Source organism: Haliotis rufescens, unplaced genomic scaffold, assembly GCF_023055435.1.
Source record: "Haliotis rufescens isolate VD_foot unplaced genomic scaffold, xgHalRufe1.0.p SCAF_7, whole genome shotgun sequence".
Taxonomy (NCBI): Eukaryota; Metazoa; Mollusca; class Gastropoda; order Lepetellida; family Haliotidae; genus Haliotis; species Haliotis rufescens.
Genome location: NW_025964361.1, coordinates 44,267,309 through 44,294,152, shown reverse-complemented (window position 1 = coordinate 44,294,152; position 26,844 = coordinate 44,267,309). Strand labels below are relative to the sequence as shown.

At 39.0% G+C, this 26,844-nt stretch overlaps 1 protein-coding gene across 3 annotated transcripts; it reads left to right on the top strand.

The window, feature by feature from the left end:
- The first annotated feature begins 112 nt into the window (after nt 1-112).
- On the top strand, nt 113-25,265 carry LOC124132702. Of its 3 annotated transcripts, none has more exons than XM_048388068.1 (16): nt 113-439; nt 5,936-6,064; nt 9,587-9,766; nt 10,631-10,804; nt 11,186-12,393; nt 12,587-14,045; nt 14,226-17,559; nt 17,912-17,974; nt 18,646-18,905; nt 19,731-19,801; nt 20,532-20,715; nt 20,869-20,911; nt 21,080-21,216; nt 21,747-21,839; nt 22,040-22,078; nt 23,434-25,265. In XM_048388068.1, the coding sequence occupies exons 1-16, from the start codon at nt 287-289 to the stop codon at nt 23,782-23,784; spliced, it is 7,878 nt and encodes a 2,625-aa protein (XP_048244025.1). In that variant the 5' UTR covers nt 113-286; the 3' UTR covers nt 23,785-25,265. The 3 variants fall into 3 exon arrangements, with proteins under 3 accessions (XP_048244025.1, XP_046352724.2, XP_046352721.2); XM_046496768.2 differs by having other exon boundaries at nt 12,587-15,407; nt 15,459-17,559; XM_046496765.2 differs by having other exon boundaries at nt 12,587-17,559.
- The last annotated feature ends 1,579 nt before the right edge of the window (nt 25,266-26,844 follow it).

Here is a 26,844-nt window from a genome sequence, read left to right as displayed (position 1 = left end):
GTTTTTGTAACGTCTGCCATGATTGGATACTTCTGTAACATCCCGAAGCGATTTCTAAGCACTGTTGTGATTCGTAGTTGATTTGTGTTCTCACCCAACCAACGATGTTGTTAGAAACGAATGCGTTGAACATTTCAGGCCGTTCAGGGAAGCACTTGTCGGACATCGGATGGGAACGCTGTCCGACAGTATGTTAGCTGTTAAGTTGTAGAATGCTAAGTTGTAAGTCATATGTACATTTTGTAATTTGTTTGTAACCTAAGTATTCCCGGAAACACCTTTAACCATGGCCGAAGATATAGTAGAAAGTTACAGTTCGTCTCTTCAAGATCTGACCTTCAACAGCAAACCGCTGATCAACATGCTGACGATGCTGGCGGAAGATCACGAGCAGTATGCACCACAGATCGTTCAAGTTATCGAACAACACATTGAACAGGTTCAAACGAATTTCTTATTTTTGATGATAACATTTACGTATTTATTTCGTAAGGAAAATGACACGCTATATATATGAAAATGTAGTCGTTGTTTTACAAAATGGCGTCTGTTTTTCCGAAAAACTAGGCCACATGACGAATATCATCACGTGGTTAGGCATGTTTCGTATAGATAGACCTACCTATATTAATACGTAGCAGGGTAAAACCATTTGGATTTTTCGAAATTTATAAATTTAATTTTCAAACTAAAACAATGATCGCGGTAACGTTTTCATGTATGCAAGTGACTAGCTGAACCAGCCCAACTCATAACTTTATCAGAAGTTGTAAGTTGGTAGCAATATGTTATGCTTCCATATGGTTCTGGATTAGTAAAATACTCATGCAATATTCGTAATTTCATGTTTTGGAAAAGGTGATGGTATTGCCTTTCATTCCCTTTAATATGAATTTAATTATTAAATATAGATCTGGTATCAATAATTTTACAAAATTGATGCAACATTCCTTTCGTTTATTGTGTACATAAAGCCTTATTTGATTTCAGAGATTTTATTTTCAATATCATAAATAAATAAAGACAGTGATTTACACATTGTTGTTTATTATCTGTTGTCTTAATGATGGAGTTTCATGCAGAATTGATCTGCTTTACAAATAAGTACAATATGGCATTATCAATGATTACTCAGCTAATGTATACAGTCAGAGATGTTGCAAGAGACATTTGTTTTCCTTTTGTGAACTTGAAATAGGGAACATCAAAATCTCCATTTTCAAAATCTGTTACATTTAACATTGAAAAAATTGTCCTTTTTTAAAATTTTCTATAGAGTATCTTTACATTGCCAGTTACATGATCATTTCACAGAAAAAATTCTTTCTTTGCAAGTTATTGTGCAGTATGAGCTTTCTTGGTATTTTTATTGAAATTACCATTGTCATCATAGAAATTAGTGATCTTGAATCTTTTCCATTCAGCCTAAGCCACTAGACCAAAATGAGTTCAGTAATTTAGCTTTCTGTCTAGTAAGTTCAGCTAATTTTCAATTTATGAGCACTATAAATCTGTTGAAGATGGTACCAATAGACATGTTTGGGCTTGTGATCTCAAAAGCTTTTGGTTGATGATTACAATTTCACAACAGTATTAAGAAAGGAGGGAAGGGAAGAGTGCTTCTCGAAACTCAAGGAATTAAGTTTTTTATCCATCAAACTTTTGAACTGGTCCCTAACAAGTAGGTAATTCAACAATATCTCATTCTAAAGCAGCAAAACATTCTCCTCGCTCCGGCTTGTTCTTAGAATAATTTATCTCTCTCTTTTTTAACTTTCAACCTTGACCTGAATGAAGCAACTGAATGGTGATTACTTGTACAACCTGACAGGCCTTATAAGTAAGCCTCAATTGATAATGTCATAATTGTACTACATGATAATGTCAGTAATGCAGAACCATTCTCATGAACTGTATGTTGCAACATTTTAGTGTTGCAAGTATTGCCTATAGCTTTTATGACTTGACAATACTGGGTATTACTGTGAATCCTGGTATCACCTACATGACCCTGCTGGGGGCATACCCAGCTAATATTTGAGAATGTATATCTCTGATATTTGACATGTGTTCTTGGTAAAACAGGGTTCCCACCGGTCTGGAATGTTTGCTGGTCAGGGGACTTTAGATTTGGATAGAATATTCTTAAAATAATTTACAACCTGTGGCTGTTGTTTTTACTTTGTCAATACATTGGTCTAATTTGACTAAAGCAGTCTTCTGAAAAAGGCCCATATGTTTCCCCCCACCAAATTTATTTTGGGGTAATATTTAAAAAGGGGACGCAATTTCAATGTGTATTTTTTGGCAAGGGCAGCATCTGGTAGTCTTACCCTGTCTTTTGATTGCTTACATTTTGACACCTGTTACAGAAACATATTAGTTCAGGTATTTATTTTTGTGTGTAATTTAATTGATATATTATGAAAAGACAATGTTCCAAATGTTAAAAATACAAAATGTTTCGGATCTGTGGGAACCCTGTAAAACACAGTGCAAAGAGATATGGCACAGTGTCTCTCTAGCCCTTGACTTCGAGTTTTTGCCAGAGGGAATAATTTACCTGGTTAAAAGTCAACTTAAGAGTAATTGTGCCCCTAATATATTCAAGGTAAAGTTTAAATTTGAAAGTATACGAAACACCTGTCCTGACATGCACAATTTGACCCTTTTTGACAATTAGGCTGAAGACATCGGAAATTTGGGGCAGGCTGGTCCTACCCGATTTCATTTTCAAATATCAAAAATTAGATTCTGTCATGATGGCTCAGCAGGTATGTTGTCTGATGCTTTTTTGACTCGAGAACCAAGTCTTATTAGTTCTAACAAAGAAATTAATTTTAACTTCTAAAAGAAACATCAGCGCGGCGTTTCAAAGATGGACCTATCATCTTAGTGTCTTGGTTATGAGTGAAATCGTGTCAACATTTGTCAGTTCTTCACATTTGTGTTTTGATAATGGCTTTTAGTCTGCATATGATTTTCTTTCATCTGAAGATTTCTGTCACATAGCAAAAGTAGCATCAATCCTCCGACATCAATTCCTGTGATCAGCTTTGATAGATGCCATATTCACATCATATTCCCACATTGCACAAGCTTCCAAGATTGCCTGAAATTGGTGACCATTGAGCAGATTCATTTCAACATCCAAAACGTTACTTTGTATGCTTCGAACTGCGACATTTAAAGATTCTACCTTTTAGCAAAATGACAGATGCCTTCCTTCTTTACTTAGCATGATGTACTGCTATCTCTGATGCATCTCTATGGATTTCTTTACCAGAATCAACTTCCACAGTTACATCCAGTTCCTTTCAAGATTATGCACACCTCAGATCTGTAGCATTTATCCTGAAAGAGATATAGACAAGAAGAACATAAAATGCTGCAATAGTTGTCAAATAGTATATCAATCACTTATGTAGGTCAGATGGAAAAAAATATTCGCGTTTCATCAATGTTTCGAAACAAGTTGGTGTAAATCAACTTATACTCAAGCTAGGATATGACAAATCCGAACTGACAAACATTCATACCTTCTTTCGTTGAGTAGCTTTGTCAGATATTGTCATGATTCTACATCCGATGACACTAGTGTATTTAAAATTTCTAATGGTTTATGTGAGAACACGGGTGCAGAATGTGATGACCTAATGCTGCACATATACATATGCATGGACTCTTGGTGGTAGATTCAACCCACACTGACGGTGATGGCAACTTCATTTCTAATATCCATTCTTATGTAAACCTTTGGTACAATAAACAGTGCTGATACATGTGTTTGTTATAAATTGTAGACAATGCTTGGTTCAGACTTTAATAGAAATTAGACAAGTTTTCATCTTCTCTGAATGATACATACAAGAAATTGTTCCTATACACAGCAAATGGAGATTAGATTGAATCCAGCATTGTCAATCTCCTTCCAGTTTGACTTCAGAATGCTTATACATCTTGATGTTTGTATCCTGTTGTTAATGCGTTGTTTTGTTTAGGCTTCATTATAAGTTAAGAATGAATAAGGTATACAAACGTCAAATGTATTTTCATTCATTGGATGACTTGGGTCATTTGAAGCTACACCTGAAGAGTCATGTTTGTAGAAAAAAAAATTTATAGTGAAATTGTAAGGTTGTGAAAGAAAAACAAAACTGTCAAATATGTTTTTTGTTAATGACTCGTTGGGTGTTTCCAACATTTGACTTAAGTTTAGTCCTACAGGCCGAGGCTGTCATTAATCTTAAACATCTGCATTTATATGTATTTAAAAGTCAAATACTAGGAACAGGTATTTAAACCTAAGCTGAAAATCATTTCAATAATGTTGAAATGTCTTCTAACTATAAGACTGTATGGTCACATATTTTGTCACTGGTTTTGTGTGAATATGGTCACATTTGTGAACTGAATAAAGGTGTTTTAACTATGATCAACAAAGTACATAGTAGCCAATGATTCTTTTCGTTTGATGCAGAGTTTGTGATTTATGACAGCACTTGCTTGCTTCGATTGCTGCATGGGAACACAACTTTGAATGTAAGACACATGTACTTGCTGATAAATCTGAATGTAAGATTTGTCTTAGTTAAACAGATGGAATGTGTTGTTTCAAGGTTGTGTTTCTTATGAAGGCAAATAGCATCCCTCAAAGGGAAGCGTCTCATGGATGGACTTGGAAGATTTTAACACTTTTCCACCTGTCAGTTTTTGGTGGATATCCTCCTTCATTATCCAGTGTATCATCTCCATTCTGTTCTGTTATATACTCTGGATCCATTCACCACCAAACTTTGTTTGTGAAGTGTTGACCCCCTAATATATTTAATGTAATCAGAAGACTACAGTCTTTATGCTTGTTGGCTTCCCAGTTGTATTTGAAATGGCACGAAATAAGCGAGTCAAGTATTGGTTATGTTGTTGCTTCCTACCATCATACTTGTAAGAGGCGACTAGCGGGATCGGGCTGACTTGGTTGATGCATGTCATCGTATTCCAATTACGTGGATCGATGCTCATGGTGTCAATCACTGGATTGTCTGGTCCAGATTCTATTATTTACAGACCACTGTCATATAGCTGGAATATTGCTGAGTGCAGCGTTAAGCAACAAAGAAAACCTTCGATCATAAAAGAACCACATAATTTGAGTGTTCTAGCTTTGTGTTGTTATTCACAATGCGCTTAAACAAAGATATGGTTGCTTGTGGGTCCTGTGTGATTATGATAAAATGGAGATCTAAATATGCTGGATAAATGAGGATGGACAGATATATATATATAATTTGTAAATTTCTGGAAATCTGTTGAATTCTTCCACTTGTCATATCCACTGTCCGGAAAACAGTGTAGAAGCAACAGCTATATATATCATCTTAGTGTCAAATTGTGACAAAAGCGCTAAAAAAGAACGTTGCTCTCAGTGCAGAGATGGCAATGGTGGTCATCAGAAGCTGAAAGAAGATTGGTTGTGTATATTGTCTGTGAAGATGGTGACTGATGGGGGTCCAGTTTCTGCCTATGCCGTCCTCATTGCTGTTGCTGTTGCTGTTCCTCCTGCTGAAGACTGCTGTTGAAGATGGCTGTAGTTCCGGCCAGTCCTGTCTCTTCTCCTGTATCCAGAACATGCTGCAGTCTCAGTTGCTGACATGAATGATGGTGGGGAACTACTGTCCTGAATTGTCGTCACTAGTCCCATTTCCTGCCAGCCTTTTGTAAGTATCTGCTTTGTTTTATCAGAGTGACAATGTTACCCTGGCCCCAGTAAAGGTTGACTTGAATGCGGTCGGGTAACAAGGTTACTCTTGTAAAACTAAAAGCAATGGATGCAGCTCTGTAAGTATGGCAAGTCTGTCTTGGCAGATGGCGTAGTAGAGGTGGAGTATTTGTATTGGGATGTAACTTTAATGTTTTAATTTCATGTCTTTCACAGGTGAAGTCTTCACACAAGCTGCCCACAATGTATCTGATAGACTCAATTATCAAGAACCTGCCATCATCTCTCTATCCAAAGCAATTATCACAAAATATTACCCAGACTTTTTGTGGGGTATTTGAAGAGGTCAGCACATTTCCTGAATCCTTTTTTTTTCTAAATTCGCGCAAAAATGGGTTAAGCTTACAATTAAATGTCTCTTTTTTCAAAGGTTTCCGTAACTATTTTGTGCATTAAGAAACTGATGATCTGCAAAAGGGAGTGAACAATATGCTATAGACTGTGTATTGATAATATGTAATATACTAATAAAGGCTATTGCAATAAGTTGTGAAGTTGAATTTCCACAATGCAAATATCATTTCATACCATTGTGGGATCTTCCATCCTAGAAGTGATCTCACTGGGTGTTCAACAACAGTTGAGGTGTTCAACCATGAACCCTGAGTTGGCATACAGATTGTCAGCCTCGTGATTATATGACTAGATGATTTGAAAGGGACCTTCAAGTGAGTGTGAAGTACCAGACGCAAGATTTGTTCATGGTACAATCTATCAGTGAAATATTTCTACACTACAGTCTATGAAAGGAGATCATTGGAAAAATTGAGAATGATGTAATTGTATTAGAAAGTCTTTATTATCCCAAGGGAAATTCATAAACATCTAACTTGAATTTAACAGGTTGAATTCAGATTACTATTTTGATACAAAAATAGTTTCTTAATTATAAATTCATTTATTATTGATATTTAGAACAAGTCATATTTGACAAATACATTGATCTCTTTTCATAGATTCAGCATCCTGCTCACATTACACAGTAGCCCAATCGGTGCCAGCCGGGTACCTTCAGGGATCTGCTGTAGAATAAAATGATTGTCCGTGGTTGTGTTTGTGTTAATCCTTAGAAATCTGAACACAAAGTCCTTTTTGGATCAGAATAGGTAAAAACTGGTTCCCATATTGATCGTGAAGGGGTGGTCGGGTAGCCTAGTGGTTAAAGCGCTCGCTCATGACGCCGAAGACCCAGGTTTGATTCCCGACATGGGTACAATGTGTGAAGCCCATTTCTGGTGTCCCCCGCCGTGATATTGCTGGAATATTGCTAAAAGCGGCGTAAAATCATACTCACTCACTCACCATATTGATCGTTCACTTACAAATTTAAAATCTGAATCACATTTTAATCATACACTTATTGATTTATCATTTCTTATCTGAACCATGTAGTTCCAATTTGGAAGGAGTTTGAGTTCAAGTTCAAGATTGTATTGATTATGTATACAACTCGTGATAAAGGATAAGAACTTAAAGTAGTTGGTGCATTTCTGCTGGTTTTCAGGTGCCACTGTTACACGTGATCAGCTGGTATTTTAGTAGACACTAATCAGAAACAAATTCGTGCTAGTAGATACAGAAGTCTTTAGTCACAGACTGGACTTAGGTACTTCACAGGTGTTACACTGATGCAGTTGATTTTGTAATGGAAAGGGCAAATTTGATTTCTCCAACTCATCCATTTCTGTATCATTTTGCATAATGACCTGTTGTCTGGTGTACTTGCTTATGGAATGCACGTTCAGAACTGCCAGTGAATTTCTGGCTCAGAATCAACTGCAACAGTAGTGTGACGTCAAATGTCATGAATAGTGGACTTTAAAGGCTCCGCTTTTAGGACACCTCAACATGTGCTCAGAATGGCTTCTGAAACCTTGTACATTCAGTCATATGATTGTCTTCATGAAAGATGTAATGCTAGCTGTGATGATTTGAATGCTTTTGACAGGTCACTTAATGCAGCGATAATGTTTCATTGTTCCTCTTCATATCGCCTCATATATGCAATTTCAAAACCTAATCAGTGATTTGACTTACCGTATTCATCGTATGAAACACTATCCTCCAATAAGCACCCCCTCACCAACATCTAGACCAATCTGGTAGTAATTTTAATAGGCATTCCCCCCCACCCCCACCCCAAAAAAATATGACCAAACGTTTTCATGACAGTCTGTTAGTTATGTTAAAGATCTTTTTTACAGAGTACAGCAGTGAGAACATTTGTTAAGGGGGTGTATGCTTGCTTAGTAACTATTGTTGAAAAAACTTAGCATCACTGACATTTTAACCAAGTTTGTTCTCTTCCTCGCAATCACGGACAGATATAACCCTTGTATGGTTTTAATAATTGGTTTTACTAATTTATTTGAAAAACGATGTCTACAGAAAAAGTATAAAAAACGTGCAATTGTTTGAATGCCAGACCACTACAAATTACATAACAGCTAATTATAGTTTGTTGATGCATTATTCAAGCATTGTGTAATATGTTTGACAACTTACATGACATTTAAGAAAAAGCAAAGTTTCAGATTTTCTTAAATTTAATACATATAAATTGAGAAATTATTTTCTAATATTCAAGTTATGTTAGTGCCGGTGGGTTTTATCAGAGCAGTAAATGTTCAAGACTTGGATCATTTGGGGCTTTCCTTCACAATAAGAAAACACCCTGTTATATGAGAGAATATTGTACAAGGTGTCTTTGAACCCAAATACTAACTTTTGTAGTTGTTAAAGCAATTGCTTGTCATCCTGAAGACTTGGGTTTGATTCCCCACATTGGTACAATGTTTAACATCCATTTTCTGCTTTCCTCCAATGTAATGTAAATCTTGAGGCATTAAACTTATGGTGGGGATGTCATTGTATATCACGATATCAGTGTGTCTGTAAATTTCTGTGTTGAGGCAAATGTAGAAATAGTGATGTTAAATTAATAATACACTGCCACATAAACATGGAGATTTTCACTATCACTATGGTTAAGATGGACTATAAGAAGATAGAAAATACAATCTTAACATTCAATGGATCAGCCTAATTCATATTTTCCATTAAATCAATTACCTTCAGGTCTGCATAAGTGATTTTTAGCTTAACACACACAGAATAACTAATTGTTTTGTTAATTGCTACATCATGATACTTGTGAGTCAATATATCAATGCTAAATTTCCAGTTGATGATGCCCCTATCATATGGTGTGTTTCATTCATGACGATGTATATTAGAATTTTGTGAGGCAAGGAAGCTGAGCAGGAGCACTGTTGCCTGCTGTGGATCTCACAGCAGGACGTGTGACTCCACTTGAAGTTTTTACACCTAGTACAATGACTGATATGATAGTGTCAACACATACCAGCTGGAGACAAGAAAAACATGAAATATCCAACAAAGAAGATGGCAACCTGTCATTTTTTACATCAACACACATGCTGTGAACCTTATGACACCAACATATGCACATAAATACAAAGGAGAAATAGGAGTAAGATTCCTATTAATGTTAATTCAGGCTGTATTCACTTGAAACACATTGCTTGTCATAAGCATGAGTTACTGAAATACCTCCTTGGTCACAAGATGGCGTTTCAACACCAGTTACTAATTATAACATTTAGAATGAATGGTGAAACCAAACTGACTGTCCATATGCAGAATTCCAGGCTGTGTTCTGTCATCGGCAATCCTGAAAAAGATGGTACTGGTCAATGGTATGAAACCTGATGTTGAGCATTGTGGATTTCTTTTGAGTCTTTGGTTTCTTTGATTATGTATGTTTTTGAATCTGTTGGAATGCAGGTAGATGAAAAGACACGTCAGTCGCTCTTCAAGCTGAGACAAACATGGAAAGATATATTCCCCAACAAGAGACTGTATGCTATCGATGTACGTGTAAATATGATGGATCCAGCATGGCCTATCACAGCTCAGGCTCCAGAGCAAGGAAATATACATGTAAACCCAAAGTTTCTTGTGCAGGTAAATTTTGACACACACATCACATGGAACAAGTGTTAGCATCTTAATCTTAAAGGCAGGGCCATGAAATGTGTGGCTCTTTTTGGATGACACAAATACTCAGTCATTGTCTAATTATCAATAGTCGTATTATTGCAACACTTTAGGCTAACTAGAACATGTTTTTTAGTGATAGACGTCTTCTAAAATGTCCTCAACAATCAGGTTCTATATGCATATATTTTAAGACTGAGTTCTGTTTATGATCTATAAAAAATATGGTCTGACTCAATTATTTGGTCTGATGGATATTTGGAATATTTTCCATTTTTTTCCCTGAACTTGCTCGGGACATTTAGGGAGTTTATTACGTAAAATCATCATCTCTTGCCACCAACTGTGTTCTCTGCACAGAGAAATAATAAATTAGCATTAAATGTGATTCCAGTACTCTAAAAGCACATTTTCAAGAGCTAAGTGAATATGAAGCGACTCGCCCCCTATTCTATTGATATACACAACACATATATCAGTATGTCAGTACTTGTCCACAACCTGTGTGATGTGACTTACAGAGTGTTCGAAATTAAGGGGGGGTTCCCTTGAGATTTGCTCCTATAGAACTAGATTCGGGGGACTCAACTTTTAACATTTGGGTAAAAACATGGACCCCTTGATTTTGGGGTATAATTTTGAACATTGATACAGACATTTGTGGTCGGTGATAAGTTCATTACACACACATTCTGTTTAAATTTACAAAATGTTAATTCTGTGGGATGCAGAACATATTTTAACAATAAATTTATGGTTCTAAAGAAATACATGACATTCCACATACAATGACATATATAGATTAAATACATACCTCAATTTGGTTCACAGAGTGCAGAGGATAAGGCTCGATTCTCTCCTCCTGCCCCTTCTCCCCCTCCCATGGATGATGCAGAGGAATTGATGAGGCAACAACTACAAGCCAAGGAACAAGAATTGCAGAAGCTTAAATTGGAACTAGAATTGGCTGAAACTAGGGCCAAGTTAGAGGAACAAAAGAAACAGGTGAGATGAAGGCCTAGGTATAGAATCCATACGAATACAGAAGGATTTGTTGGATATTTTGGACATGTAGTGTCTGTGAGTTGGTGAATGTCAAACTGTCCAAAAGTTTGTTTTAAAAATCCTGTTCTGTTCTGTTCTCTTTGGTTGGTTGGCAAACAGCTGTATAATTTTGTTGATGTGGTGTACAGCAATACTTATTGATTCACATTTACTGCAGTCTGTACTTTCTCCTGTCAAATGTCACTATCTAGAATGCTTACTGGAACATGAATCTGATTAGTCTTTAACAGTCATGTATTTACCAACCAATGTTTCTTTTCTATCAGACTTTGTTCCTCTATCTTGTTAATCCAAAACTAAATTTGATGTTTTGTCTTCCAGCTTGAACAGAAATATCATGCTGAACAAAAGAAAAATCATGGATCCACCACGCCCAGCATGCCTATTCCTGATCCTGTGCCTCCAATTCCTTCTAAGTCAGCAAGCAGTGGCCCAAGAGATCCTAGACTTGCTTCTAGAGATCCAAGGAAAGCAGCCCGAGATGCCAGACAGGTTCCAAGTACAGCACCCCCATCCACTGGGGGGAACTTGGCTGTCTTGCAGAACACCAATGTTGTTGCTGCTTTAAGCAATGTGCTAATGGGAAGTCAGCCAGCTGCAGGTACCCCAGCTCCTAATATTGATCCGAATGTAGGCACTGGAGCCAAGATACCTTCTCAAAAACAGGACAGTAGGAAAGACAAATATTCAAAAGATGTCAAGAAAGATTCATCATCATCTAAAAAGCCATCCCCCGATAAGAAAGAACAGACAGAGCTGAGTGACTCCAAAAAATCTGAGAAGAAAGATAGCACATCCAAATCACCAAAGAAAGATACTAGGAGCTCTAGAGAGAAATTAAAGGAGCCCTCAAAAGACACTAAGAAAAAATCACCAAAGTCTGACCCCAGAGAAAAATCCAAAGAGAGAGAAACCAAAAGTTCCAGAAAGAGTAGGAGTATCAGTCCAAGGAAAGACAGAATTGTGAGTAAGGATAAGGACGCTAAGTCTAAAATAAGAGAACAGGAAGAACGAAGGTCATCTGATGAAGAATATGCTAGATTCAAAAGGCAGAATTTTCACAGAAATGCAAATGAAGATGAAGATGAGGATCGATTTGGACGCATGACTCGAGCTGGAAGAGGGTTCCGACAAAGAAATGGTGAGAAAGACCGACCAAGACATGAAATGGCTCGTGGCAGGAGAGGGAGTAAAGATGAATTTGAGAGGTCTCCCAGAAGATCAAGATCACCTCAAAGAAGGGAAAAGGATAGAAACCAGAAATCTCACAAGAAAATTGAAGTAAAGAATGAACCTGAGCATCAAATGAAGACATTGCCAGATTTGCCTTTGCCTCCAACTATGCCATTAGACCAGATCTTACCAAAGGACTTTGATGTGCGAACTCCCAAACTGAATACACTTAGTGTGAAGAGAGAAGCTCCTGAAATGGATGTTGACGAAAGGTCAATTGGTATGAGGCAAACTGGCCCTCCTGATTCTAAGCGCCCTCGCACTGATACAGGCCCTGGAGAGGTGGAAGCATCTGAGTAAGTTTATATTTGAATCACATCGAACTAACCATAAAATAGCTCTTGACATGAAAATGTATTGCCTACTTGATTCATATTTTATTCTTTATGATAATTGGACTGTAGAAAGTCACCTTAAACCGTACGTCTAATTCACAATCTCCCCTTCAGTTTTTTATTGTATGTGTAACATATTCTTTTTGGATTACAGAAACCTGTTTGGAGGTGAAGATATAGACTACAGATTTGCTGGAGCTCCACTGAAATCTCCTGTCCATGATGGCTGGTTGAAGTACAAGACTAGTCGGCCAGATGAATATGCAGGAGAACTAGAGAGAAGGAAATCCAGGGAGGATGACCATATGCAAGATGTTGATTTACGCAGAATTAAGTCTCCAAATATTAAAATGAGACCCCCACCAATGCCACCAGCCGATCTAACTAGCAATGTGTCCATTCCATTGGAACTCCAGTTGGACAAACAACAGGAAATCCTCATCCAAGCAGAGAGGCAATTGCAGGCAGGTACTCTCTCTCATGAACAGCATCAAGATCTCCTGAAGCAACTCAGTCAGGTTTTTGACATTCAGAGAATCAGGCAGAAACAAACCAGAGTTGACCCAAGAGTAGCTGCAAGAGAGGCAAGAGAGAAAATAGTGCAAGATGTGTGTGTTGGTTCAGTAAAGAATGAATCTGCTGATCTTCCACTTGGTACAAGTGAAGATGTTGACCATAGGAGACCTTCCAAAGATTCTGTTGAGAAATCTTTGATGGATGTTGATAGGAGACAAAGTGGAGGTGATATCGACATAAGGAAAGATACTTCTCTGGATGTTGACATAAGGAAAAGACCTGCCTTTGAGGTTGATCAGCAACTTCAGAGTGACATTGATATCCGTAAACAACTTCTTTCAGACCTGGATAATAAAAGGAAACATGGTGACACCAATTCAAGGAAGCCAGTGCCTAGTGACACAGACATTCGCAAGAAGCTACTTGCAGATCTTGATCTCAAAAGGAAACAGTTCACTGATGTAGATGCAAGGAAACCAATTCCAAGTGACATTGTCAATAGGCAGACAAAGCAGGATCCTATGGATGTTGATATTCGACAAAAAATGCCAAGGAGAGATCCTCGGAAGAGAACGACGGATGTTGATGAGAGGAAAGGTCTTGCCGAGAAGGAGACTTCTCAAGGAGATGTTGATATTCGTCAGAAACCAGCAGCTAATGTTGATATTCGTCAGAAACCAGGAGCTGATGTTGATATTCGTCAGAAACCAGCAGTCGATGTTGATATTCGTCAGAAACCAGCAGCTGATGTTGATATTCGTCAGAAACCAGCAGCTGATGTTGATATTCGTCAGAAACCAGCAGTCGATGTTGATATTCGTCATAAACCAGGAGCTGATGTTGATATTCGTCAGAAACCAGCAGCTGATGTTGATATTCGTCAGAAACCAGCAGCTGATGTTGATATTCGTCAGAAACCAGCAGTCGATGTTGATATTCGTCAGAAACCAGCAGTCGATGTTGATATTCGTCAGAAACCAGCAGTCGATGTTGATATTCGTCAGAAACCAGCAGCTGATGTTGATATTCGTCAGAAACCAGCAGTTGATGTTGATATTCGTCAGAAACCACCAACTGATGTTGATATTCGTCAGAAACTAGCAGCTGATGTTGATATTCGTCAGAAACCAGCAGCTGATGTTGATATTCGTCAGAAACTAGCAGTCGATGTTGATATTCGTCAGAAACCAGCAGTCGATGTTGATAATCATCAGAAACCAGCAGCTGATGTTGTTATTCGTCAGAATTCAGCAGCTGATGTCGACATTCGTCAGAAGCCACCAACTGATGTTGATATTAGATCCAAAGTGCTAACCAATCTTGAAACAAGGCAGACAGTACAGGCTAAGCAATCTGCTGATGTTGATATTCGTCAGAAATCTTCAAATGATGTGGACATTAGACAACATTTGTCAAGTGATATAGGCCAAAGATCAGCCCTAGTTGATGTTGACATCAGGCAAAAGCCACCTGCTGAGGTTGAAGAGCCATCTAAGCTGACTGTTAAGCAACCATGCGACACAGATAGTAGGCAGAAATCACCAGAAAAGATGAAAACTCAAAAGCCTGTTGGTGATGTTGATAATCGCCATAAACCAGTCAAAGATGCTATAATCAAAGTTTCACCGTCTAAGGATGCTGAAAAAACTACAGATGTAGATGTTCGAAAGAAGCCAAAGGGTGATATTGATGTTCGTAAGAAATCTTCGAGGGAGGTTGAAAAGAAACCTCAAAGTTCAGTTGCCAGCTCTGAACAGCCAGTTGACACCGACATCCGGAAAAGGGTACCACGGCAACCTCTCCTTCCAACTCCTGGTGACATGGATATGAGACCACCTCCGCTCCTGGAATCTCCCATAAAAAGACCTGGTCGCCAGATGGATGTTGATGATCGATCCATGCCTTCAAGGCATCTCGAAATGCACCCGATGGATGTTGATGCAAGGCACATGAGACACAGCCCCCCTCGTATTCCTCGTGAAGACCCTCACTTCAGACATGGTCCTCCTAGTGATTTTGGAGATCGTGATCTCAGACAAAGATCTTTGCCTAAAGACTTTGATCACAGAGGCCCACAACAAGATTTTGATAACCGTGGCCCCCTTAGGAATATTGATCACAGGGGAATCCCTAGGGACATTGATCCCCGAGACCAACCTCGAAGCATGGATTCTCGTGGCCCACTGCTAGACATTGACCCAAGAGGTCCTCTGCGAGATATAGATCCGAGAGGTCCACCAAGAGACATTGATCCCAGAGGCCCACTAAGGGACATGGATTCCAGAGGTTTACTACGAGACATGGATCCCAGAGGTCTTCCTCGAGAGCTGGATCCCAGAGGCCCACCACGAGACATTGACCCAAGAGGCCCACGAGACATTGATCCAAGAGGCCCACCACGAGACATTGATCCAAGAGGCCCACCACGAGACATAGATCCAAGAGGCCCACCTCGAGACATTGATCCAAGAGGCCCACGAGACATTGATCCAAGAGGCCCACCTCGAGACATAGATCCAAGAGGCCCACCTCGAGACATAGATCCAAGAGGCCCACCTCGAGACATTGATCCAAGAGGCCCACCTCGAGACATAGATCCAAGAGGCCCTCCTCGAGACATTGATCCAAGGGGCCCACCACGAGACATTGATCCAAGAGGCCCACCTCGAGACATAGATCCAAGAGGCCCACCTCGAGACATAGATCCAAGAGGCCCACCTCGAGACATTGATCCAAGAGGCCCACCTCGAGACATTGATCCAAGAGGCCCACCTCGAGACATTGATCCAAGAGGCCCACCTCGAGACATTGACCCAAGAGGCCCACCTCGAGACATTGATACAAGAGGTCCACCACGCGACATAGACACAAGGGGCCCACCACTCGACATAGATCCCAGAGGTCCAATGAGAAACTTTGATAGTCGTGGCCCTCCAAGAGATTTTGATGTGAGGGAATTTGACCAACAAGGTCCACCTAGGGACTTTGATCACATTGGTCCACCACAAGATCTGGATCAGCGGGTACCACCCCAAGATTTAGACTTTCGTGGGCCACCAAGACCAAATGAAAGACCAGACAGGTTTGAACCTAGGGAAGATATTCCACCACCAAGAGACTTTGAAACTCATCCAAGAGAAAGATCTCAGAATCTTGATCAAGACCTTCGAGGACCAAGATCTGATTTTGATCAAAGAGGCCCAAGATCTCGACCTGAATTTGAAGATAGGGATAGACCTGGATCTAGACGTCACCATGATAACCGTCAAGGTCGATATTCCAGACGAGAGGACAATTTAAGAGATGGTCCCCAAGATGATCGGTTTCCTGATCGATGGGAACGACGTGGCAGAGGTTCTAATCAAGGTGGTTCACGTAGGCACGAGTCATACCAAGATCCTCGTTGGCAAGCTATGAAAGGATTTCAGCAACTTGAGGCTAGGGAGGAGTTTGTTATTGATGGCAGAGCTTATGAGATTAAAATTGGGAACAAGCCAAAGAAACTAAAAATGAAGGGATCTTTTATGGAAATTTATGCTGATCCGATTCAAAGAGCAATACTGATAAATGGAATATTGTACTACAAATTTGGAGAACCTATTAAGCAGATAGAATTTGATCAGAAAACATACACTGTCTATTTTAATGGTTTGCCAAAGCCTGTTTGGCTAGATGGAACTCAGCATGAGCTAAGGATTGATGCCCCACCAAGAAATATCGTAATTGATGGCAAACCACGAGGATTCCAAATAGATGGCAGAGACATGATGATTCTTGTAGACCGCCTTGAAAAGGGGACATATGGGGGACCTCCAAGACAACTTCTAATTGATAATGTTATTCATGAGATTAGGTTTGATGCCCCTCCTCGGCAGATCTTGATTGATGGACAGTCTTGTGACTTGATCCTGGATAGGGCTATTCCAGTTGTTATATACAATGGGAAACCTCATGGAATTAGGTTTGATGGTCCCCCAAGAGAGATGATCATTGATGACTATCGATTTCTTGTACCAATGGACAAAGCAGACAAAGTTCGGATCAAATATAAGCCACATTACTTGGCATTTGGTGGTCCAGCTCATGAAGTAATCATCAATGGAAAAAGGTATGAGATTAAATTTGATAATGTGCCAAGAGAAATCGTGATAGGACACACACCACATGTTATTCGTCTTGAGGGACCTACTCCCAATGTGAAGATTATGGATGAAGTACCCATAGAATATGAGAATGCCATGGTGAAATCATTGGGTGTTCATGGACATGCTCACATGACCCCTCAAAGTCGGATGCAAGGACCTGGTCCCATGGGTCCTCAGAATTTTGGTCCAGGTGGTCCAAGGCCAATGATGCAAGACGGCCCCCAACCAATGATGCCAGGTCAACCGATGATTCCAGGTCAACAGATGCCTCAGCCAGGGATAGCACAACCTATGCCAGGCATGCAGGGTGGAATGGTGATGCAAGGTGGACCAATGATGATGCAGAACCAGATGATTGGCGGCATGCAGTCCATGATAGGAGGGATGCAGATGCAGCAGGGTCAAATGATGATGGGTGGAGTTCAGCAGATGCCAATGCAACAGGGAGGAATGTTTATGCAGCAAGGTTCGTTGATACCATTTTCTTTGTTTTGTGGAATTAAATAGATCAGCCATCTTTTTTAGAAGCTCATTGCACTCAATTGGCTGGCTTTGGGGTAGCCTTTTGCTGTTGGTCAACCAACCAAGGATTGATTTCTAGTAAGGCAGAATATGTTACTGTGTTATTGCCAAGTTAGACGTGGCATAAAACCTCATTCAATCTTCTGTACGCATTGGCCCATTTACTTAAATAAGGAGTAGTTATCTGTTCAACATGGCTGAATTTCATCTTAAATTGCCATTTCACACTTGTGCATGCAAGTAATTATTAATTAAGAATGTTCTCTTTTTTTAGTAATTGTTGTTTTCTATTGCAGGTACACCAGTGAGCCAGGGTCTCGGATTGCCCAGTGTCTTGAGCAGCTTATTGCCAGGAGCAGGTATAGTTATATGTTTTCGTGCTTTCTGTATCAGTGTATTTGTGGTGGGGTAGCCAAGTGGTTATGGCATTGGCCTGGCATGCTTAAGACCTGGGCTCAATTCCCTTAGTGGGTACAATGTGTGAAGCCCATTCTTGGTGTCCTCGGCTTTAGCTGGAATATCAGCACTCACCTTCCCACGTGACAGCAAACTGTGTTTGCATTTGATCTTCCTTTCACAAAGCTTGTAAAATTACCATAAGACTATTAAGAGGTTCTAAGAGTTCTAACTTTCATGGACTTAAGTTTAGTTATATAAGTATGCTGATGCGTGGTTTTCTGGAGACGGTGGGGTAGCCTTGTGGTTAGAACTTTGGCTCATCACCCTGTTGACCCTATGTCAGGGATTTTTTAAAGTTCTTATTTTCTTAAATTCAGATGTATTTTAATGTTGTATTTTGATAGCATTCCATGAAATAAGGAAAACCTCTACTAAGCCATAAAATTGGTTGTTAATTATTACATTAAATGGGAATGTTTAAGAACATTTGCTGCAGACATAGAGCCGAATACCGGCCTTTGAGCTGGTCTAGATAAATCCTGTAAATACATACAATTTGTGAAGCCGATTCTTGGCTCGAATATGGCATTCTAAACCCCAACCACTCACTTCCATGGTTTTATGTCCACAGGTGGTATGCAAGTTCCAAGTGCACAACCTGCTTCTGTAGATGTTGGTTCACTCTTCCAAAAGCTGGTGGCTGCTGGTATCATACCTCAGGGAGAGAAGACTGAAGACAAGCCTGCTGAATCTGTCGTCAACAAGAAGGACGTTAAAGAAAAATCTGACAAAAGGCATGAGAGACACGACAGACATGACAGGCATGACAGGCATGACAGACGTGAGAAGAGTGACAAGAGTGACAAGAGTGACAGAGGGGGGCGTTCAAAGGTATGCTGTTAAAGTGAACAGTATTGTGGTGAATAGGTGTCGCTAAATTCCGTGATTAGATTAGTCTGTTTTCAAAATGAATGTTCAAGTATTTGGTAATGAGAGAATATTTGTTTAAGGTTGATGTGATCATGGAATTAGTATTCAGTGTCCGAAGGTTATATGTCCCAATCCCTGGAAATAAGACTGCCTCCGTGGTCTAGTGGTAGAGTGTCAATCTCATTAAAATCAGACCTTAGTTTTCGCTACCGCTAAACAAAGAACTGAAGACATTCCATTAGGGGTCACGTCAGAACGACCTTTCATCCGACCAATCAGAGTCTGACGTGATCCGTAATGGGATGTCCTCAGATCTTAGTTTAGCGGTAGCGAGAACTAAGATCTGATTTTAATGAGATTGGGTAGAGTGTCTACCCAAGACCGGAAGGTCCGCATCATACCAAAAGACGGTACTTGTTGTTACCCTGTCTGGTTCTCGGCATTAAAGGGCTAAAAACAAGGACTGGTTGGCTCGGAGTCAGTATACTGTGTCTTAGTAGGGGGTATTCATGTTAAACTGTGGCATGGTATCTCAGTGGGCTAGCACTATAAAATTGGCATCAGTCCGGAATAATGGACGTGACATTTCACCTCACCACCCCTGGAAATGATGATATGAATTTGAGGGGGAGAGGGTGTTGATCAGTGGTTCACAGCTACACTTATTTTGGAGACAAGATGTGGGGAACATACCTGTACGTGTTCCTGCTTGATACTGATCATGTAGAGAGGTGTCATTTGATTTGTTAATTTTTTTGTTAATATTTACATTTTATGCTCTTTCAGGTATCACAAAACAAAGACATGGATGATAAAATCCCCGAAATTATCCTGGCCAAGACAGACACAATGAAAAAGTATGTTCCAAGTTAATTTCTAAATTTGTTGCAATATCAACATAAATCATTTAAAAAAACTTATTGATGCACATTAGTATGCACAAATTTGACAAGAGCCAGAAAGCATGTTAGAACGGATGGACGAGCCTATTAATCCACAGACGAAAGAAAATAGGGAATGTTTCCACCCATAATCTACTTATACATAAACCACTAGTCCGAAATGAGCTGTAAATTATCATGATTCAACTCATTGTGTCAGCTCCTGTTCCCTTTGGGATTCCTGGATAAAAAAATAGGTCCCCAGCAACCTATACTCGTCAGAAGAGGCGACTTAGTGGATCAGGTGGTCAGGTTCTGTGACTTGGTTGATTGCATGTCATCATATCCCAATGCTCATGATATCAATCACTGGATTCTCTGTCCCGGACTGCCGTCACACAGCTGCAATTTGTCTGAGTGCAGCCTTAAAACAACAAATAAACAATTGCTGTTTTTAGGGTGAAGGAACATGATATTAGTTGATACAGAAAAGGACACTGTAACCAGTCAGTTTGAAGCCATCCTCATTTGAGTACTCTGATAAAAAAAATTTCAATGAAGTCCTACATCAGACTGGCATGTTATGTGAATGAATATGAGACCATCTATTTTGAATGGGTTTAACCAGCCAACATATGTGAGTGAGTGCATTCTATTACAGTCAACATCGCAAACATGCTATCAGTAGAAGTATTCTTGATTTCAGGTTCTACAAAGGAGTCATTCAAAAAATCTATCACGGCATCCAGTGCTCATCTTGTGGTACCCGGTTCAGAATGGAGGACACGGATATCTACAGAGAGCATCTTGACTGGCACTTTAGACAGAACAAGCGCGGGAAAGATGACACCAAAGTGGCAAGAAATAGAAACTGGTACTACAAAACCAACGTAAGTTGATACTTAATACTTAATACTCTTGTCATTCACATACGTACAGCATATGTTCCTAGTAATAATATTGTTTGTTTTATGTCAAAGGGTATGATTTCTTTAGTTTGTCAAACTTAAATGATAATCAAATATTATCATTTCTTTCTTCAGGATTGGATTCAATATGAAGAGTTTGGAGATTTGGAAGAAAAAGGTAAGCATTTCAAGGAACTTTTTTTCTTATGCAGCATTTTGTATGATGGTTTTGAGAATTGTTATCGGATATCTGTCAAAACATTTGATATGAAGTTAACATTTTCACAGTTTGAGACTTATCTGTTAGTTCCAAAGTTCTTTTCATGGTTAATGTTTCTTTTTCCAGCTCACAGTCAGATATTTGACAAGATGCTTCAAGGTCAAGGACAGACTGTTCCAGAAACAGTTGGGTCTGGGTTCAATCCTCCACCAGGTGTGGATTTCATCAGCTGCCCTCCGGCAACAGGCAATGAGCAGGATGATGTGAGTACCATTCATGTGATTTCGTCAGGGTTCATACGGGTCATGGAATGATTTCTTATAGCATCAGTCAGACTCAGGTTGTTTACAGGCTGCCGTCACGTACCTGCAAATTGCTGGGTGAGGCATTATTAAAAAAACAAAAACTGTACAGTAACTAAAAGATTAAGGGATTCATTTTGGATAGAGGGGTGGTCGGGTAGCCTAGTGGTTAAAGCGTTCGCTTGTCACACCGAAGACTGGGGTTTGATTCCTGACATGGGTACAATGTGTGAATCCCATTTCCGGTGTCCCCCGCCATGATATTGCTGGAATACTGCTAAAAGCGGCGTTAAACAATACTCACTCACTCACTCATTTTGGATAGTGTATTTGGGTTTCTAGTTCTCTAATTAGAGATTAAAAGATTTGTTATGTATAAATAGAATTGGCCTTTATGATTTTGTGCTGACTTTTGAAGAACAAAGTGATTCTACCACACAAAGAATGTAATCATGAACTATACATGTTACGATGTTGTGTATGTGTTTCAGGTGTGCTGCATTTGTCACGATCCATTTGAGCAGTACTGGAACGAGGAAGCGGAAGATTGGCATCTGCGTGATGCAGTAAGAGTTGACAAGAAGGTAGGAAGTGGCTACTACAGAAATGAGTAACACTTTAGGCAATGAGTAACTTACCTGACACCTGATGTTTCATCAACATTCAAAAAAATAATTTGCAGTCATTCATCAACAATATCTTCAAATATTAATGTGAAATATGATTAGTTGGCAGAATATATGTAAATTATGGAATAATAATGAATCGTCTTTCTCATTTTCAGACATACCATCCTGTTTGCTTCCAGGATGCAAGAGAAGAGGTTGGTTTAAGAAATGTTCTTTTAATATCTGTTTGCTTTTGTAGGGAGTTGCTCAGCTTTACTGTTTTTTGGCTACTCATAAGAGGTTGAGGACCACCTGATTCTTTTGTATTACAGTCAAGTCTTGTTAATCCGACACTCGATAATCAGACAATCGGCTTTATCCGACACAAATGATGGGAACTGATTGAATCAGTGCTATTTAGACCTGTTAAACCGACCGCCTCGCACTCCGACTCCAACACACCTAATTTGCAACGAATTGCTGAAATCGCTCATTAATCAGTCTCGTTAATCCGACACAGTGATCAGCGTACTCCGTGGTCATCTGCCCGCGAGTACACAGCCCCATGTTTTAATGCGAGTAGCTGCATATTTCAACGGCTGCAGAGATAATCTTGCTTAACAATAAACAATTAATGCTTTAAATAAAGAAAACATGATTAATCACATTCCTAGATTATCTCAATCTCAAATAAATCGGATACAAGTTCTCGCTACTGCAGAGGACATTACATCCCATTACAGGTCGCGACAGAAAGCCCTTTCGCGAACTTTGACCAACCAATCAAATTACTAACAGGAAGTCGACATTAGCCACTAAGAAAGCAGTTTTCTTAAGCATTGCGGCACTAGTTTCAAATTGGCGACTTCCATTCCCGACTATTCTTTAAAAAGTATTTTGAATCAATCATACAGTCTGTAACAGTAGTTTTGTGTTAAACTTTAGAGGTTGCATGATTAGAAAACATATTCCGCTAACAATGTAACACAACAATATGAATATATTTTTTTCCTTTTTTTTTTATAACAACATGTTTGAATCGTTATGTTCTGTATAGTTGTCCAATTTTAGATCACGAATGTTAATACTACCTAATTTCGTTTATTCAACACAATCATATGCAACCAACAATGTTGGATTAACAGGACTTGACTGTACTATTGTTTATTTGTCATGGAGCACCCGATTCTTTCATAGTCATGGCATGACATAGTCATTTATAGTCATTTGAAATAATCAGCTGGTCCTTAACTTTTTGGGGGTTGTATGTTATGAAATATTAGGGAACAAAAGGTAAATTGCAGGTTTTAGATAGAGATTAATATTCACATTGTCTCTGTGAGAAGCAGCAGTGTTAGACATGAACCCTGATCAAAGAGTACTAAAATTCGGGAAGGACAAATTATTGCTCTAAAAGATGGTGATGTTTCTTCTCACCAGTGGACTACTTTGAATTAACAATTGGTAGCTATTCCTGAATACTATGTATTGATAATAGTTCATCATCTATAGTTTAGTCAAGACATTGCTGTGAAGAGATGCATTATTGTTACGCCTTTCGTTGTTTCAGGGCACAATACTGGAACCATCACCCACTCCAACCACCACCTCCCAGGAAAACCCTCTTGTCCAACAGATACAGGCGGTCACAGCCAACTCATCCAAATCACCACCTCCCCTCATTCCCACCCAGCCAATCCCAGTCTCCTCCCCAGTCACAACAGTCACACCCACTCCAGTCACAGTCAAAACTGAGCCAATCAGCATGGAGGAGGAGTCTGTGACACCTGCAACTCAAGTGCCTAGTGAGCCAATCGGAAAAGAGCCTGTTGAAGCCCCAGTCAAAGAACCTGAAGAAACCCCAGCTGAAGCACCTGTAACTAGCCCACCTCCTATAGTGAAGGAAGAGCCAACAGATTAGTGTCTTCTTGTGCAATGGTCTATTTATAGTGTCCCTGCTGTGATATTGCTGGAATATTGAAAAAAGCTGTGTTAAAAGCTCATTCACTCACTCACTCATCTTTGTACAACTGGACAGTGTTTGGGATGAGAGATTTGACATCCCAGACTGTACATGTGTTTCATTGGATCTCATCTGAAAACAGGCTTAATCAAATCAGTACTTTCATGAGTGTATACAATAAAACATGAATGTATATATGTAGATATGTAAACCTCGCAATTGTACATTGTGTAGATGTGCTGAAGAATGTGCTTATTGTTCAATCCAAAGATGGTGCATGAATCTTTTGTTTCCTACTGTAAATGTGTAAAAATGAATCATCTAGAATAGGGGTGTTTGTACAAATCAACGTCTAGGTCAGATATCACCCAGTGTGAGTTCAAGTAACTGTACAGCAGGTCTATGCAAAATAAAATTGGTGCAGTAAGGTATGCGTGTTCATGGGATTGACTGCGATCAGTGTGAAGGGCATTGTTCTCACTAGTGTAGTCTTGTCTCTTTACAGAATGTCTCTTATAGAACTTGGATATATTTTTGGATAAGATACAAATGTGTGATCATGGAATTAGTTTTATTCTAGAAATATATTTCTGCATATTTTTGTCAATTCTGTGATGTTTAAATATTCACAGTTCATAATTGGGAACACAGATTTAACTGATATTGAATATATGGACTCAAAAGGTGACATGTACAAATATGACATTACTTTTTACTCTTCATTCAAAATTCATTTTGTTATCAACTTGTTTTATGAATATTTTTTTCTTTTACAATTGATATTTTATTGTCTCAGACAGTGTCATTTGGTTTGAAAAGTTCAATAATAAGTCTGGATAATTTATTTGCCTTTATTTATTCAAACTTTGTACTTTTTCCAGAGTTCTTGTTTTACTTTTGAAACCAAATTATTGAATGGTCCACTTTATATCATTAGTTCATAGAGAGTGCTCATTTGAAAGTTTGATGAATGAAAGAAGTTATTCTGATGTTTTCTAGTCACAAACATAACGTGATGACAGTGCTACATGACTTAGAAGAAACATTCCAATTCCACTTCACCAATGTCTGCCAAATTGCTGATGCATCCTAAAGCAATAATTACTTGCTCACTCCAGAGTTATGTTAATATTTAACGTTTGTTTGCGGAGAAATCAGCATGACCATTGCAAGAAACATATTACTGAAACAAACCTCATATCTTTTAAATTCAGGGTATGAATTCTTTAAAGGGTTGGGAGCTCAAATAATTTAATCAAAAGTGTGAGTGTTTTGTATTTTCATAATATATTTCGACTTCTGACAAGTGATAGTCAGTAGTGTATGTTCATCGTCTTGTATTCCATCTTTATAATGTGGAACATTGAATGAGATAACTTTTATTTTCTGTCTAAATGATGTGTCTAGCTCAAGATTAAATAAATTTTGAGTTTACTAAATCAGTTTGTTGTTGTTTTTGGTGTTATGTGTTTAGTGTTAAGTTTAGTTTAGCTGACTGGAATGTATAAAAGATATTCTTAGACATTGTTTCTCGAGAATATCACAATATTATTGACTGTTAAGAATGATATATGATCCCATATGTAGCCTCACTGCACAACTGGATTTTGACAGCTACAGTGTTTAAATTAATTGCTATGTTTATACCAGTGAGAGTTATGGTGTTTTTATGTAGATCTGTTTTCAAGTAATGCAGACATCATAGGTGGAAAAATGTCATCTTGACTAACTGAAAGATCTATAAAATAAAACACATTTCAATACAAGCTTGGAAACCATGACTGCCAAATTCTTTATACAGTGTGTAATTACCCCCCCACCCCCCACCCCACCCCCACCCCCACCCCCACCCCCCAATCCAAAGCCCAAGTGAGGATCAGTGCAGCATACATTGAAAGGTGGTGGGGACCCACTATTGGATCATATACTCTGTCCTTGGGAATAACTATAACTGTGCAAGGCAATTGTGATAGAGACTACCCTATGAACAAGAAGAAATAACAGATGATCTGTCCTGAGTCAATTGATTTTGTTTTTGAGGTTACAACTTGAAGACGAAGAATCTTCATCAGGAGGCTATGAACTAGATTTGGCATTGGATTCTGGCATTACAAAGGGATGCAACTTTGCCCAGCTAATTGCAGCACCTTGCAGGACAAGACCATCTGTGCCCCTACCTCTGTAGTAGTCTCAATATCTGTCCTCCAGTAATGCAGACATCATAGGTGGAGAAATGTCATCTTGACCAACTAGTGAAACATTGTGATGGACGTCAAGTATATCAGTAACTTGATGAAGCCATGTTGAGACCAATTGGATTCATGGTGGATTTGGTTCATGGTCAGTCCTAGGAATAACATTCCACAAGTGTTCCCCATAAGCACAACAGTCCTATGAGGCAACTGTCTTGCTGATATATTCGTACTACTGGTGATCAAACACGTTTTTCATTCATTCTGGCCCCTCAAGCAACATAAGACATGACTGCTGTGAGGGTTTGTTGGAATGTGACTGCCATTAGCTGCTACCCAATGATGACTAACTTTGGATATCCTTCCATAGATTTATTTTGGCTAGGTCTAAGTTCATGAGAAAAATGTGATTCTGACAATTACATAAAAATATTAACGCTTCTGTCAACCCTGGAAAACCAGCTTTAAAAGAATCATGGAAGGGTCAGGTTAAGGTCATCTGAAGTGCAACCACCCCCATGGTGTTATAGATAGATCGCCTACTTGGAGAGTGGAAGGTTGGTGGTCGATCCCCTGGGTGCATCACACCAACAGTTCATTCATTCGTCATAACTTTGCATTTTCGACATTCTATGAAACTACGATGTCTATAAAAGTGATATTTTGCATGAATGGTCCTTGCTGTGGTGGCTCAAAAAACTGCCACAAAGTTAAATCCAATTTTAGACATGGATGCCATAGCAGCCATATTGAAAATGTCTCTTTTTTCCCATGACCAGAAATTCTGTATTTTGGCTTCAATCACACAAACTAAAATTTTCAGATT